The 17,607-nt window shown below is 46.4% G+C and overlaps 2 protein-coding genes across 2 annotated transcripts in view; both read left to right on the top strand.

The window, feature by feature from the left end:
- Positions 1–157: 157 nt before the first annotated feature.
- slc7a3a (solute carrier family 7 member 3a) lies at positions 158–13,828 on the top strand. Its single transcript, XM_056594809.1, has 12 exons — positions 158–441; positions 7,187–7,814; positions 7,920–8,081; positions 8,433–8,616; positions 9,047–9,162; positions 9,444–9,666; positions 10,943–11,082; positions 11,990–12,092; positions 12,376–12,620; positions 12,963–13,129; positions 13,215–13,323; positions 13,680–13,828. Exons 2-12 carry the CDS (start codon positions 7,448–7,450, stop codon positions 13,826–13,828), a joined length of 1,965 nt encoding a protein of 654 aa, XP_056450784.1. The 5' UTR covers positions 158–441; positions 7,187–7,447.
- Positions 13,829–14,323: 495 nt separating this feature from the next.
- The window catches only part of LOC130386022 (phosphatidylinositol-binding clathrin assembly protein-like), a 20,195-nt gene continuing 16,911 nt past the window's right edge, over positions 14,324–17,607 (top strand). The window contains exon 1 of the mRNA XM_056594808.1: positions 14,324–14,342. Within this exon, the coding sequence (XP_056450783.1) occupies positions 14,324–14,342 (19 nt within the window). The remainder of the gene's footprint in view (positions 14,343–17,607) is intronic.

Genomic DNA, 17,607 nt, shown 5'->3' with positions numbered 1-17,607 from the left:
TCCATACATGGGCACAGACAGACAAACACACACACACACACACACACACACACACACACACACACACACACACACACACACACACACACACACACACACACACACACACACACACACACACACCTCACTTTTACTGTCCCTCACTCTCTCGGTGTGTGCACATCACCTGTTAAACGGTCCAATTTATGTATTACTCCATAAACACGTAAACGAATAACCCTAAATTATATAAACCCTTAAGTTTCCATTCATGAATGGTAAGCCCCTCCTCGGCTGACATCACGGTTTGTTTATACACGCGCACGGCCGACGTCACGTCCCCCCCGATCAAAACCACACACGCCCGCCCTGAGCGGGGTTGTTTCATCAGCCAGGCGGCGCCTTTTTAATTCATATTGTGTGTAACTTTCGGGCGTTTGGGCGCTACTACCACGACACCAGGTAAATATCCTGCGTCTCAAGACGTCGACGGCCGTATTTGACGGGTGTTTCGTGTGTTTTTTATTGTAGCATGTGTTACTCTGCTTCCGTAGAGTGGCTAGCCTTGTAGTAGTCTGACGCAATCCCCCGCGTGCTGTCACGGCTGCTGGCGGGATTAAACAAGAACAAGGTACTGCTTTCTGAGGGTCTTTATCAAATAATGTTATTTAGTTTATACTACGTGTAAACTGTTGTAATTTGTACGTGGGTTCATTGTCAGTTCAGTGAGACGTTGGACTCCTGAAAAGCGCGGAAAACGTCTCAAATACTAAGGTATCCGGACGCTAACGTGGCACCATTGTCGTCAATTGTGAATAACTGTTATTTTAGAAACGGTATCTAGTCGAGTTGCTGTGGTGGACATATTGTGTTTCTACTCTGTGTTGTTGTTAGGCGGCTAATAGCTGCGGCTAGCATCGTTGTGTACTGTAGCTGGACGCGAGACTACATAGAGCCATGTAAGGACCCTGTGGGACGTGTTACACTGTGGGACAAGTTACACTGGTGGGACATGTTACACTGGTGGGACATATAAGAATGAGGCATGTTACTCCGGTGAGACCTGAGTGAAAGGCATGCTTCGTGACATTCTGTGTATGAGTGGATGCTCAAGTAAGGTCGCTGGGCTCAAGCAATATCATTAACGTCCATGCCTGCTCTGCAGATTCACTAACGATGTGTCAAATTGTAAGTGACTGAGTAGGACTGGCAGGAATATACATGCTATTCGCTTTCTTTTGTGGATATTTAATTTCCGTCCCAATTGTTAGTTTGTATTTAATATGTATCCAGTCGCAAAGGCAGAATGCTATTTAGAATTCAACAGGTAGCGTTGGAAAAATGTTTTTGCTTCAGAAAAATAGTGATCATATTTAGAAGAAGGCTGACATCTGTTTATTTTCTGCAAAAACTATTCTTGACAATTTACATTCATGTTAATTTATTTACACTGGAAATGCAGCAACCTATGACCACATATTGTCTACAATCTGAAGATCAAAGATCAAAAAAGATTGCAATATATATAAATAAATAGACGCAATAAATGCCCATAACCCTATACTCTAAAAGCACAATAGAGTCATCTATAATTTGCCAACCATCTTAAGGTTCACTTTACTTTTGTACGATTTTCTCTGCACGTATACTGCTTATACCTGGTGCGTTGGCTTAAAAGGTCCCCTTACAGTTCAGTCACAGCAGTGCGTCCACAGACAATCATGCACAACTGTGCACATTTCTAGATGCAATAGATCTTTCTATAGTAATGGCACATTGCACGCATACATGCAAGGCACAGGCCAAAATATGCACATTGTCCAGTAAGTCCCCATTCAGTATTCAGTGTATTTGTGGCTAACAAGCACACTTCCCTACTGTTCCGGCACTTCAAACAGCTAGACATCCATTGTCTGGAACTTCAGAAACTTGCTTTACAGATGAAGACTGCCTGCTGCTGTGGTGCGGAGGGACAGGCAGGGTCAGACAGGTTTACAAAGGTTTGACCCAGGGAACTGAACAAAAAGTCCTTCAGGCATTTTTCTGCCTTCATTGGCCTTCCCAGCGTCAACACAAATGCATTTCCCTCACTGCAAAATTCCTTTATGATCAATATTATCAATACTGCCTTTAAAGTCTTATTATTTTGATCCTCTATGTTGAGATGATCCTGTGGGGGTATAACGTATCAAACTAGGGAGACACTGCACTTCATGACAATGTTGACCAAGCAAAGCGATTACATTGATGCATCAAGGTTCCTGGTTTCTAAATTATCAATTTAAGTTGTACATATTATCATTAAAAGTTCACATTGTCGTTTATACTGATCTAATGTGATAATAGTGTAGCCATAAACAAACCCCTCTTTATCAATTCCTAGAACTGCTGTCCAGTTCAAGGTACCTAGAAAGTTCATGATCAAGGTCATCTTGTTGTCTCTTGTTATAATCAGCACTCGTCGATTAGATAGTGACCCACTTCACTCCATACATTCAAAGCTCAAGAAGTTGTAGCTTGGAAGACAAATGATTAGTGAAGGCCATCGCCTTCTTAAAATGTTCCCATTCTTGTCTCAGGGAAAATTGTGTTGAACAGTGAAAAAAGGCTGTGAATCCGGACATGGACTCTGCCCAAAAGAGCTAATCCACCATTATGCGCGCTGGGCTGTGTTGGCGTTGCCGTGTTGTTACGTGGGAGGGTTTGCAGACAGCACAGACTCGGAGTATTAGGACGGGGCCTACGGCCACGCCCACCGCAACCTGGCTGAAACCTGCAGCGATTACACAAGCTCACACGTACTGGGGCACCCTCGTGAAAACCACAAGGAACGGATTAGGCAGCTTGGGATGGAGGTCCTAGAGGGCCCCTTCATCCCGGTGTCCTGTGGTTCATGTGGACATTTACATTTAGGGCATTTAGCAGGCGCTTTTATCCAAAGGGACTTACAATAAGTACATTTGTCATGAGAATGGGAAAGATGTATATCGCTGTCGGTACAGTAAGGATTCTCATAGAACCAAGTACAAAGCACTAAGAATCGCTAGAACACCACCATCGTGATGTATGGCGTCCTCATTTATATTGGCTATGAGTGGCTGGTTGTGCAATGAAGTACTTTTTTAAACCTTTATTTGTTCAGACTGCCACCTAACGTTTTTGGAGATCTTTCTAAGTTACACTAAGGCTTGTTTAAAAAAATAATGGGACTTTCGGAAACCTGAGGTCCAAGGTTTAACCCCTTAACCGTGGCACTGATAACCGCTCTGAAGCAGTGGTCAATATCAGTGCTGCTGGTATCCTTTGGAACCCACAGGCCAGCTGAGCACATGTTGTCCTAAAAAACGAAAAAGGGATCAAACCACAACATGAACACATTTTATTTTATAGTCCAATTACCGACATTGTTGAGCTATGTTTTTAAAGCCTCCAGTTCCCTGCAAAATGAAGGGGAAACAAAGTCTGAAAGATAATGGGCGGAAGAGCAGGTGAGGGACGGGAACACGATGAAAAGAGGGGAAGCACCAGGCTCAGGAGAGTGGGGGGGACAACGGGGACTCCAGTAAACGGGGACTCGTCAAGTAAATCATTCAGAAGTTATTGTGATCGAGTGTTTTTTGTAATAATTTTTACATTTTAAAGAAGCACTAAGATATTGTGTTAATATGAATTGATTATATGTTCTCAATTGAGTGTCGCTTTTTTGAAGTTGGGAAGATTTTCTCCCTGAATTTGCGAACGTAAGTTTTAAATGGTACTTGTTTTTTCTTACCAAAACCTTCCTTGGATCGCTTTCCCCCTGAAGTCTGATGTCAATGTTTGGCTCATATAAAGGATTCCATTTCCATGGAAAAGCCTTGTTACAGTGCAATAACGGCTCCCGATTTTGTGGCAAATGAAAAGTGTGGTTACTTCTTCCTTTTACAAACCGCTTAACGGTCACACAGCACTAGTGTTTCTGAAGTCACTCTCTGTTCTAAATACTTTATCATCAAAACCATACCAAAAATGCATATTAAGCCTGTGAAACCAGGGCCATGGGGCATCAACAATGTAGCCCCATGCCCCACTGGTTTGCCCGTTTCAGGGGCACGACTGTACCAACATTAACCAACCCATTAACCAACACGGCAGCCCCATGCACCAGTGGTTGTATTCCTGCTGGAGCAGTACAGGCAGATGGAATGCTGCGCCAGGCGCCCCGTAGCCTATTCCCATCGCTCTTCTCACGCCTGTTTATTATCCCACTTTACTCTGTGTTTTTGTTTCTCATTACATTGTTTAGCTCTGTTGGTCTTCTCTTGCCTAACCATAGTGTACAGGACATTCTTTTTTGGGGCGAGGAGCGCTTTGATGGTGTAGGTTATGTTGTTTTACTGGTATTAATAGGATACTGTGTTTATTCCCAGTGTGATGACTGGGGGCATTGTATAAGGCATAGTATCAACGCGAGGTGGTACTGGACGGGGAAAGAACTGACTGACCCACTCAGGCCTTTGAACATGGAATATCAAAGGTTTAGACTGCTGCAGAAAAACTAGTCGAATGCAGCCTCAATGTTCTATACCCGCCTGGAATGGCCTTTCAACTGTAAAATACATGCAAATCCCTTCTTGTGGGGCAGTCTGATTGGCTGGTGGCTAGATGGGAATGACTGGGGCTGCAGGGCGCTCCGCATAAGGGCGTGTAGTTTCGGGTGTCCCTGGTGTCTTCTGATGCCAGTGTATGGTGACTGACGGACCTTGAATGGCCTGCTGCCGGCTCAGCAGTCAGCGCAGAGATCCAGTGTCAGCCCAGCGTCTGCCACATAGTCACCTCTCAACCCGGGAGCTGATACCCCGCCCGCCTCACACAGACCACGGCCACCGGGTCTCCAGAAAGGCCATGATCTTGTAGATAAGCGGTCACTATATTTATATAAGGCTCGTTCTGGAGGTATTAAATACAGCAATATTTAAATTCAAGATCTTGTTTCAAAGGAAAAAGCCAAGGTGCACGGCTGTGAGAGGTGTCCATGTCTTGGTTTAACTACTCAGACAAGTAGTGAATAGAGTCTAAAGAATCACATGTTAAAGTATTTTTCAAGTAAGCCTAAAGGGCAGCTCGGTTGCTTTGGCTATGTCTCTGGTTATGATACACTGCCAAGAATGGAGTATGGCCATTCTAGTAATGCTTTGACGAACTCCATATCTAAACAATGGAGGAATGCACCAACAACCTGCCTTCTTTCTTCTCTAACCCTAACCGTCCTTTGTTTCGCCCATAAAACACTCTTCTTTTAAGATAGAATATCAACAATTTAGATTACTTCTAAAAACAAACAAAAAAGTTGTTGAATCCTACAAATTGTGTGTGTATATATATATATATATATCTATCTATGCAGATAACTGCAACTAGTCCAGCCCTTTTAGACCAAACATGGGGTAATCATCATTATTTGTAGTTCATCTGACCCGAATCCTGGCTCTTGCATCAATGTCTGTGTTTTCTTTGCTTGTTGCATATTCAGAGATAATTTTTCAATAGTTGGTCAAGGATTATTTTGTTGAAAACAAATTATTGCAACACTATCATAATATACACTGAAACACATGGTCCTGACATTCTTCCATTGGTAAAATATAGGGTTGAATGTAGGGATGCAAATTATCGAGTAATTCATTAATCGATAGTTGTTTCATCTTATCGATCGATGATCGATTAATTGATAAGCGGCAATTCTTCTGAGAAGCTGAATTTCCTTCTGAATGTGACACATTTAGGTGGTAATTCAACAAAGTCGTTTAGTTGTTGTACTTTAGAATACTTCCACATATTGTGCATTTGGCGTCTTTGTCGTCATTAACCAACTTAAAGTGGCTCCATACTGCACTCCGTCCTGCCGTGTTCCAATACCCGTACTGTCCGTACTTACTAGCCAAAATTTGAGTACGCAGTACTCCAATTCAGATCCGGCGAAAAGAAGTATACTTCAAGGACCCGGATGCCGTACTCAAAACGGGCTAATCGTGAAGTGTGGATCGAAGGACACTCCCGTACTCAACGGCAGCCTTCTTAACTACGTAGCAGAAGAGGCGGAGCCAGGCTGAGCCAAAGTCGGCGCATTTTCCACATAGCCTGCATTAATATAGTCATTTTGTAGTTTTTATAGTTTTTATAGCTGCTAGGCGTAAAGAGTTCACCGTTCAAAGCGGGATGTTTATTGCGGGGGAGGAGCCACGGCGGCAGTCGTGATCGTAATTTCCGGTTAGTGCACCACGGAGTACTCGATTTGGAACAGCACTCGCATCTGAAAAATGTACGTAGTAGCCAGTGCGGATAGTATACTTCCTTTAAGTATATTCATGGAAGCACGGGTATTGGAACACGGCCCTGCTTTGCTTGTGTTCCCGCTTGTGTTCCCGCGTGTGCGTCAAGTACGTCTGGCGTCAAGTGCGCCCTCACGTGGACGGTTGGGGAATTACGGGTTAAAATGCGATTAATTGCAAGTAATTTATTTTAATCGAGTAATCTCTTATCGACAATTAATCGATAATCGATTAATTGTTTGCATCCCTAGTTGAATGTGTTCAAGTACACATTCAACAGTATCGTATTGGGTCTACTGTAAGGGACCCAATATGATATAAAGCTCTTCTCCTCTTTGTTTACCAAAGCTTGTTTGCTACTCTCCTATCAGCGTTGGAAGCCTTTCCCAGGCGTCTCCCTGTCCTACCTCCGGCCGTCGCAATAACATCACACCTACCGTCTGAGGCATGGCTCTGCGGGCGATGGCCCGGGGGTCGAGGCTCAGGGTTTGGTTTTCTGCTTTTACAGTGGTGCGAGCAGTGTTTTACAAATGAAAAGATAGTTCAGGCCAGATGTGGCCGAGGAGAGCAGAGAGCCATGGTGTTTGGACAGGAGGTTCAGCCTCTCTGTGTAACATCCCTGCAGCGTTGCATCAGGCTTGGCAAGTCTCTGAATTCCAGGACGTTGCATCATTGGGCTCCTACCGTTCTAAAGCATACTCACACACAGTGGTTTACTCAAGTTTATAACCTATGTTTCTGAATAAATGACGGGAGCCGTTCTCTGAAACCAACCTTTCACAATGTTGTTATTTAAACAGTTTATTTCACTCAGTCCAACATGATGATCATCATGACCACGGCACTGAGTCTATTGCATCGTTTCTAACCGTTCTCTCTGCATTTCTTTTACATAGATCATAAAAGACTTCTGGATCGGCCATATCTCTGGGCCCGCTTTACAATCTATTGTGACGTCCGACCTCTTATCCTCACGCGTAGTGGAGCTGTGACTGCCGCCCCTCTGTTGCAATCTCTTCACACACGGCCAGCCCGACAAGCTGTTTTTAGTTGTAGCTTCTCCTCTACATTTACAGACATTCACTCATTCAACCCAGGGCAAGAGGCACACTTACACCACAGTATAGAAGACACACAGTCCCACATATTAAAAGAAAATGGCGGACAAGCTGGCCACCTTTGGCAAGGCGCTGCTCCGTCGACGGGCCTTGGACTGCAATGGCGAGGAGACCCGCTTCGCCCGCTGCCTGTCCACCCTGGACCTCATCGCCCTCGGCGTCGGCTCCACGCTCGGCGCGGGCGTCTACGTGCTCGCCGGTGAGGTCGCCCGGGAGAAGGCGGGCCCGGCCATCGTCCTGTGTTTCCTCATCGCAGCGCTCTCCTCCATGCTGGCCGGCCTGTGCTACGCTGAGTTTGGCGCCCGCGTCCCCAAGACGGGCTCGGCCTACATGTACAGCTACGTGACGGTGGGGGAGATCTGGGCCTTCATCACAGGCTGGAACCTCATCCTCTCCTACGTCATCGGTGAGCTGGGGGATCCATCTCCGGGGTCGGGCGTTTATCGCAGGGTCTGTTGCAGTGTATGTGTGTATTCATTCGCAACCATCATTGTTCCCCGTCTCTTTCCAGGCACTGCCAGCGTGGCCAGAGCCTGGAGCTCCACGTTTGATAATCTTGTGGAGCAGAAGATCTCTGGGTTCTTCAAGGTGGCCATGGCTATGAAGGTTCCCGGGAACGTGCTGGCTGAGTACCCGGACCTGTTCGCGCTCATCCTCATCCTGCTACTCACTGGTGAGTGTGGGCTAGATTCTGCCTAATGCTAATCTGTTTTCTTTTAGGGCCACCTATGTTGACCTTCTTAATAAACTGGAAAATGTAATAAGCTGCCAAATTGGCAACCCTGCAGCTGCTGTGGACTTGACTGGTTTGACGTAGTTTGCAACTTTTATTTTTTCTGTTATTAGCAATGAACATTTAAGCGTGTTAGCGAGAACATTTTTAGAAAGTGTTTCCGCCCACACCCGTATTTCATGCAAAAACATGAGGAAACACGCGCCATGCTGTTCCTGTTATTGACATGGTGCTGGCCCTCTTGCTCCTCCTCCACCTCCCCCTCTCCTCCTGCCTTGCTTCACAACTCAGGCCTGCTGGCGTTTGGTGTGAACGAGTCAGCATTGGTGAACAAGATCTTCACGGGCATCAACCTGGTGGTGCTGGGATTCGTCATCATCTCGGGCTTCGTGAAGGGGGACACGGCCAACTGGGACCTGAAGCAGGACGACTTTGAGCGCTTCTACAACAGCAGCAACTTCTCAAAGCCCATAAAGTCAGTGTTCTGCCCCGTCCCACATGCCACTTGCCTTTCCTTCATTCATGTGTTCGCTGAGTCCTTGTTGTGTAGTGCCGTGGCTCCTAACCACCGGCACTGACTAACCAGCGAGAACAGCCAGTGTGACAGGTCACACTGGCTCAGCCACTTATAGCTGGAATAATGTGTAAACGGCTCGTAACATATTCTATTAATATCATTGGTGTAGTGAACCACTTTTGTAGTGAACCCCTGGTGTAATTTGTTCCCGAAACCAATTATATATTTATAGTTGTGCAATCTATACCGTAGTGTTGAGCTTTTTCTGGGGAAATCCCAATGAAATGTTGCCTTAATGAATCGTCAGTGGGAGGTTTGAATTGTATTTCTGTTGAAAGTGAGTGGATGTGTTTGTATTAATGCCGCCATCCTCTTCTTCGTGTTCCAGCGTCCAGAAGGACTTTGGTGTTGGCGGCTTCGCTCCGTTTGGTCTTAAGGGCATCCTGTCTGGTGCAGCCACCTGCTTCTACGCCTTTGTTGGCTTCGACTGCATCGCTACAACAAGTGAGTAGCTGTGAACGCCATCCTGTTCTAATCAGGAGATCCGACATAGCCGCCGGGCTAATTATTCACGCAAACCGTGTAGCACCTCTGAGGTTGATTTATATCAGCCTTTTTCTAAACCAGCCTGCCTTTTACACATATTCCTCATTGTTGTTTTATGACGAACGGCCCATTTTGACAAACCCCTTTTGGGTCTGGCATTGCGTTCTTATTCATCGTGACCAAAGACAATTATCTCACCATCATGTGCTTTTTCCCCCCGCACGCCCCCCCTCCCCCAGGCGAGGAAGCCAAGAACCCCATGCGTTCCATCCCCATCGGCATCGTGGCCTCCCTGCTCATCTGCTTCTTCGCCTACTTCGGCGTGTCGGCGGCGCTCACCATGATGATGCCCTACTACCAGCTCAACACGCAGAGCCCCCTCCCCGAGGCCTTCAGCTACGTGGGCTGGGCGCCGGCCCGCTACATCGTAGCTGTGGGCTCCCTGTGCGCCCTCTCCACCAGGTGAGGCGCGCATGCACGAGCAGCAGCCTCCGCTCCATCAGTCAAATTCTTACTCTCAAGACAAAGATATTCATGCATTTACAGTCGGTGCCCAATTTGTCCGTTGTTTTTGACACCAGTCGTCTGTCAGCATCTGGCCCTGCTTCATATTCGTTGCTGTAACCATTGACTATATCGACTTTTGATTATACTGGGTAAATGTTCCTGCGATGGATGTTGCCATTACCAAAGCACTGACATTACAACGCGTAGTTGCTTTAGAGCTCATAGAAATGTGTTAAAATGCCATATTTCCCAGAAAGCTTCAATAAAGATATTTATACACTAATCCGGCGAAACAGGAAGTAAAGCAGCGCCGACATTGCTGAGGTGCTGGAATCACATCACTTGCCGTGTTTTGCTACGGAAGTAGCGCGTTGGTCCCCGTAGGCGGTTGTTGCTGATGCGAAATGTTCTCCTTTTTCTTTAGTTTTTTTTAGTACATGAGCTGTTCAATTATGCCGGGAAGAACATGCTGTGTCTGTGCAGGCCAGGCCTGTGAACCCTCTTGCTGTTGCATCTTTCATTTTGTACAGTAGTCCTGCTGTATGGCTACAACACTTCCCTTGGCCGGCCACGCAGTCACACACACATTCAAGAATTTTGCCATCTTCCCTCTGTATGGTTACTGACAAATTATGGTACGAGTTCACTGCCTGTGAAAACCTCACGACACATTTTAACCTGATGAGCTGATCTGCGATGGCGTGTAGTATCTCTGGCCAATCCATCCGGAGCTCATATAATTCTGACCTTCATCAGTGCCCTGAAGTTTGCGTTCTGAAGCTCATCGCTTGCCAGACGATTAATAAAATAATCCTGAATACCTGTAAGGACATGTATTTTATTGCTACAACTGCTACAACTGGTCGTGGTTAGCTATTTGCAACTTGTGAAGCTTGTGAACATATTAGCAAACACAGCTAGTAATGGCCGCTATGTTTTATTGTTGTCATCAATTAATGCACATCTTAATACATTACGTTGTCAATAAATTACCTTCATCGGTAAGTTTTGGCCAGTGCCTGACATCTATCCAATTTTCCATGTTGTTGTTTATACCTGTCACTACGAAAAGTCCGCGAGCAGGATGCTTTTCACTGAAAAACCATTAGAGGGCAGCGGCAAGTAACATTTCAGCAACGCAGCGATTGCGACAGGCAAAGATGGCGGCCCCCATAGATTTCGCGCCGGATTATTGTATACTAAAGCCTTCCCTCCCTTCTCCCTCGCCCAGTCTCTTGGGCTCCATGTTCCCCATGCCCAGGGTCATCTACGCCATGGCTGAGGACGGCCTGCTCTTCAGGGTGCTCGGCAAGATCAATGGGCGCACCAAGACCCCCCTGCTGGCTACCATTGTGTCCGGCATCGTGGCTGGTACGCCTCTATATACACCTCTTTGCCTTGGTTGATTAGTAGTATTTGATCCGTCTACGGTTCATATGGCTTACAGACTATCTTTAATCTGATTTGCTCCATCGTTCTCATGAGGAAATTCTGAATCTAGACGTTTAGCTCCTGCTTGAGATCAGGGATCAAGACAGAGGCTAAGGTGTGTGTGTGTGTGTGTGTGTGTGTGTGTGTGTGTGTGTGTGTGTGTGTGTGTTAGGGATGGGCGTGACGAATCGATTACTCGAGTACTCCTCGTTACAAATGAACTCGGTTGGTGGACAGGCAGACTCGAGTTTGCATATACACACAAAGTTTTCTGAAGCAAATGTTATGTATGTGTGTATGTGTGTATATGTATGTGTATATAAGTTAGTTTCTCCCCAAACACTTGTCCTCGAGAGGTAGAGAGAGGGCGGAGGTTTTGAACAGTGCTGGGGTTAGTGATCTCGTTTGAAACGGGTCCCATTGCAAGTTCCAGTTATGAGACCCGCTGAAAAGTTGGGCTTTACACTATTGCTGTTAGAAGAGCATATTCACGCCCTATTCTGGCTGATGGATCACCAGGAAAGGGAAGGAGATGGGTAGTCAATAACCTCAGCAGCCTGTTATTAGAACGCAGAGATGTTTGTTGAGGGAGGAGGAGGATAAAGAGACGGTTCCTGTGCTATACAGACATTTTAAAATGTATTTCAAATTAATCTACACAGATGGATGGTACGTGAAAAGGACAGGCCAATACTGCGACAGGGGGGTGGGACCAAATTTGATAGGGTGCCACCCTGAATGCAATGATGGTGGCACCAGTAGACAATGATCCCCTGGAGATGTCTCTAGAGACAGAACCTCATGCTACAGATGTGAGACGCATGTTTGTTTCTGTTCTCTCCGGCAGCGTTGATGGCCTTCCTGTTCGACCTGGCCGCCCTGGTGGACCTGATGTCCATCGGGACTCTGCTGGCATACTCCCTGGTGGCCATCTGCGTCCTCATCCTCCGGTTAGTCCTGCATCCCCTGCCCTCACATGCAGGGCCGCCCTCCAGTTTCAGCTTATACCCAAGTACTGTCTTTGGGTTACTTTATTCATCCCGAATGAAGTCGTTGATGGGTATTGCATTTCAGAAATATGAATGCAAGCAGCATTCTAAGCCCCAATCACTGTTTGGAGCAAAACATGTGAAATGTAGAAAACTCCACACACAGAGACACACAGACACACAGACCCACAGACAGAGTCCCTGAAGGCAAAGCAGGCGGTCATGGTGGAACTCTCCTTCCCAGGTACCAGCCAGGCACCCTGGGCGGGTCCGTGCCAGGCTCCTCCAGCCAGACGGACAAGCTGGTGGAGCTGGTGGGCGGGGAGAAGGTGGCGGTGACCCGGGGCTGCGACAGCGGCGACGAGGACAGCGGGGAGCCCGAGGACGGGCCCCAGGAGGGCTTCACCTTGAAGCAGCTTTTCATGCCGAGCCACAAGAGCCCCACCCTCATCTCGGGCAACATAGTCTACGCCACCACCGCCATCATCTGTAAGTGTCCCAGCGTCTTGGTGGGCTGCTCTCTTGTTAGAGATGTTGAATCACCTCCAGAGCCAGTCTGGTCACTGAGCCCACTCTCTCTGAATGCGGTGGCTTTTGTGGTAGTGCCTGTTCCTCTTTCTGTCGCGTGTGACAAATGAGTCGGACGAGTGCAGCCTGTCCAATCCCTGCTGTTTCTGGCGGGCCCAGCGGGGCTCTAACATGCATGCTACTCACACAGTCCAAAAGAATCACAAGTGCTTCTTCTGGCATGGATCTTGTTTTAATTGTCCAGCGACCGTATACAACAATGTGTGGCTGCTTTAGGTTAACACTTGTTTCCCTGCGCGGCAGCCGTCTTCATCACCATACTGTGCGTGGTGCTGGCCACCCACCTCCACGAGCTCATCGCAGCGCAACCTGTCGTGGTCACGGCCGTCGTCGTCCTGACCCTGCTCTGCGCCGTCTGCGTCGTCATCATCTGGCGACAGCCCCAGAGCAAGGAGGAGCTGACCTTTAAGGTAACCTCCTCCTGTTCCCTTGACCCATGACCTTCCAGTGTGCGATACAGATGTACTGAGTCTTGGGTATCTTTGGTGTCTCCAGGTCCCTCTGCTGCCCTGGCTGCCTATCTTTAGCGTGTTTGTCAACATCTACCTCATGATGCAGCTGGACCTGAGCACCTGGTGTCGCTTCGCAGTCTGGATGGTCCTCGGTAAGACGCACAGAGACAGGCAGATAGACAGAGAGAGACACACACAGACAAACACACTCACGCACAAACTCACAGAGCAGGGTGTCAGAGGGTCTAGAGTAGTCACTCCCTACAAATGGCTTCTTATAAAGAAGTATTCAAGGTGTTGATGTTTCGCGGAAGAAATGTGTAGGCATAGTTTTGTAGTATTGATAGTTGACAGCAGGAAGTTGTGAAATGGGAAGTGAATCAGAAATGTGCCCTTACTTGTGGTCACATGCGTCTGAGAGGCACACACGGACAGCAGCTCGTACCCTGGTGTTGAGCCACTTAACCCTGCACAACCTTACATCTCTCTCCTCCACCTCCACCTGCAGGCTTCGCCATCTACTTTTTCTACGGCATCTGGCACAGCAGCGAGGGCCCTAGCTCTCAACGCAAATACGAGCCGCCCCTGCAGGCCAAGGGCCCAGTCTACCGGGGGGCCCCCAACGACAGCGACACGGAGGGGGGCAGCTCCCTCTAAGGGGGGGCCGGGGGGGTAGGGGGGGGGGGGGGTCCAGGGCATCAGGAAGGGCGAAGTCTCGACGGATGCCGCCGTTTTGCACCCCGGATGTGAACAGGAAGTGGGGAGGATGTGGCGGGGTGGCGCATGTGCTGACTTTAAAAAAGCCAGTTTGAACTGGAACGGGGAAGAGACCAGGGGGCGTAGCGAAGAGCCTCCTACTGCTGAGGGTTTCACCCCGGGGGCCCGGCGCCCGCGTGGTTGACCTCTCACCAGCAGACCTAAACGACCTGTTACAAAGGGCTGCGCCGCCGTGCTGCGTTCTCTTATCCCTCCCTTCTCTCTCGGTTCATACTGCTGTTTGTTAACTTAGGTAGAACTCTTTAATTGTTTAGTCGTTTTTTTTAGACTTGCTCTTCTGCCAGTTCGGGGGAGGGGCTACTGGCGGGGGAGGAGCAGTTTTAGTGCCTCCTTGTTTACTCGTGCCTTTTGGTTTTTGGGCCAGATTGCTAAATCATGGCACCAGAGCAAACTGGTGAGAAATAAAAAAGGCTAATGCTAGAAGCACCGACTCGCCTCCAGACGTGAGGAGGTGACGTTAGAGAAGAGGAGACCTGTTTGCCAGTCGGGTAACCTGGCCAAAAGGCATGTCCTGGTCCATTCCCGAGTGGGCGGGGCTGTGTGGAGACACAAAGGGTGTCATTGTTGTGGTTTTCAGGCCGACGCCAGGTTAATAACGCTGTCCACGTCTCATGTTCATCATCTAAACCTGTGTCCAAAGCATTGCGTAATGCTTCATGTTTTTTTGGCAAATCCTAACTTATAATAAGTCAAGTAGGGCGGCACTAGCTCGGGAGCTACAGAGGGTTGACTTGTAACCTGAAGGTTGCTAGTTTGATCACCTGTTCCTTCTAACTGAGTGTTGAGGTGTCCCTGAGCAAGACGCCTCACCCTAACTGCTCTCGATGAGCTGGCTGTCGCCTTGCATGGTTGACTCCGCCGTCGGTGTGTGTATGTGTGTGAATGGTTGTCGCTTTTGACAATAGCATCTGCTAAGGGCCCTAAATGTAAACGTCAGTCATCCGCCATGAGGAATAGGCGTGATTCTGCTGAAGATTTTAACCCCCTAGAGAAAGCCATGGTAGAAATGATCCAGAAACCATGCATATATGTACTCGTGTAACAACCAAGATTTCTTGACGCACCATTCACACGGTATGAAAAATATTCTGGCAGTTACTGTTTTTGTTTTCATTTTTTTAATTAGCGAGATGTGGGACAGAATAGGGATGAAATGGCGACTCCTGATAATCGTTAGCATTTCTTCTTGCTTAACCAGTGAAGTATTGAGAAACAACATATCAGCTAGTCATTATCCCACTGGGCAGGATGTGCAGTTCATCCAAAGGACCAGAGGATGCGCAGTCTGAATGTAAACGGATGGCCTTGCGACATTCATGAGAGATGTGGCCCTCGTGATTCAAACTGGCCTTTATTGTTATCTTCTTACTGATGTTATTGCAACACATACTTTTCTACAATCCTGGTCTATTACAGCTGCTATGCCTGACATCCACACAATGTGTGGACGTCCTACCCCCGAGTCCCGGACGCCCGGAGTCTGTCTCTATCCACGTCTGGTTGGTTATTTTGTGTGGATTGTGGAGATGTGTATATATCGTTTTAGAATATATGTTGCTGTAGACGTCCCCTTGACTACTCACTACTACACTTTTTTTCACTGTTTAGTTGTTGCTCATATTTTTAATGGTTATTTTTTTAACGTACAAATTGCTGCTCAGAGGTGTTTGTACATTTTGTTGTTTAATATTAACTTGCTGCAAATCAACGTGGGATCTATTTTAAAATTGTCAACACCTGCAGTGCTTAAACTATTACATGTACAGTTTCTCCCTCCTCTCGACCCGTACCCAAGTATTTTTCAGTGGTTTCCGTTAATTGATTTTGCGCCACTAAATGAACTAGTGAACCCAACTTGACCAAACAAAGCACACAGGGTTTCCATCAGAGCAACCCCTCAAAGAAGGGGCTCTAAATTCTGTACATTTATGTCCTTCATAATTTATGTTGATTAGCTTAAATGTTGTGATTTTACCTTAGCTCCATGCTTACTGTAGATTGTACAGTATTTGTGTATAGCTATTCTTTTTGTATGATAATAATAATAAATTGATATTTATTATTATTATTGTGATCTATATATATTTTCTAATCTGGAAGAGTAGTTCCTGCTATATCAGAGAAATACATTTTGGCGGCAGAATGGCATTTAGCCATAAGCCTCATTTCCGTTCTCTCCAGTAGTTTTTTCTGGACATCAAGTGAACCAGGAGATCATTTGCTTCGCTGTATATGGGCTTGGGCTGTGCCAGGGATGCCACAGGACGGGAACCAAAAATGAATTTTCCCCTAACTCTGGAGCGAGATCTAAACTAAAACGATGTCTGTTCTTCGGAAAGGCACTCAGGCTGGTAGGAGGGACGTTAGCCCTCCCTCCTCCTCCATCGGAGCCCCCAGACCATGTGGAGGTAGCTCTCCATAGCTCTTCCCACCGATCAGTTTGATTCAGCGCTTGACCGAGAACCGTACCCAGCCTCTGTGCCTTTTCTTTTTAATAACAATCATATCTCATACACATGCTTTTAAATTAACACCATGATTTTTATTTTTGTCCTATCTCACTCAGTTTAATATCTTGTAAATATCTTTATGTTCAAATATGGGCTGTACTTTTTTCTTTTTGAATAAAACCTTGCTCATTACAATCCTATGACCTGCGCTGTGTGATGCTCTTTGCTGTTTGACTAGAGAATACAAAATGGGTCCCATCTTTACCATTCCTATTCGATGTATCGTTTTCCATTTAGAATCTATTTCTGATCTGGTCCATAAAATGTCACAAATGCAAAATGCCGGAAATGTTTTACATTTGCTGGATTTGACAAGCTGCCAATAACAACTGAAATATTATTCACTATGAGTCATGCATGTTTACTCATTTGAGTTCTAATGCCGACGCCATTTATTAGTAGACAGACGGGTCAACTAGTTTTGCGTTGGATTAAATCACTCAACACTGACAGTTGCGCCTCTGAGGAAGGAGCCTAACCGGTCTAATTCTTGCCACATCTCATAATTAATCTCCCGTCACACGGGCAGACATCTTCCTCTAATATTCACATGGTTGTACTGAGGTCTGATAGGATGGGAGAATCACACATGGTACAGTCAGGTTTTCACTAGGATCAACCAATCACCTCAGCCTATACAGGAGTGAGTGTTTTGAATTAATTTACTTATCATCCATACATTTTCAAGTCGTATATATACAGGTACATCTAGGATCTTATTCCTGTCAGTACATAATCTTCCACCTGCAGCCAATGGCGTTATTGTGAATAGGGACGGAGGGACATGTCCCGACCAGCTTTGGGAAAGAAAGTATTGTCCCTACGAATATTTCGATTTATTATTTATTATAACAGAATTATATTATGCATAATGCATTTAATATATATTTGTGCAAACCCTTGCCAAACCCGCGTGAACCTTTGGAGTGCACGCGCTATACTTTGAATGTGAATAAGTGCACATGTAAATCTAGATTTTATTTGAATAAAGTAGCCTATTTATTGTTCAGCATGATGCTGTCTACGTAGTGATTTTGGCTATGTGAAGTATCCCTTCCAAAGCTGAGACCAAACTTACGACCTTGTCTATAGCCCTCGAAAAACCATAAAAGAATACCAACACAATTAAATTAACACAATAATAGATGC

Source organism: Gadus chalcogrammus, chromosome 7, assembly GCF_026213295.1.
Source record: "Gadus chalcogrammus isolate NIFS_2021 chromosome 7, NIFS_Gcha_1.0, whole genome shotgun sequence".
Taxonomy (NCBI): domain Eukaryota; kingdom Metazoa; phylum Chordata; class Actinopteri; order Gadiformes; family Gadidae; genus Gadus; species Gadus chalcogrammus.
This window is presented reverse-complemented; position numbering and strand designations above follow the sequence as displayed.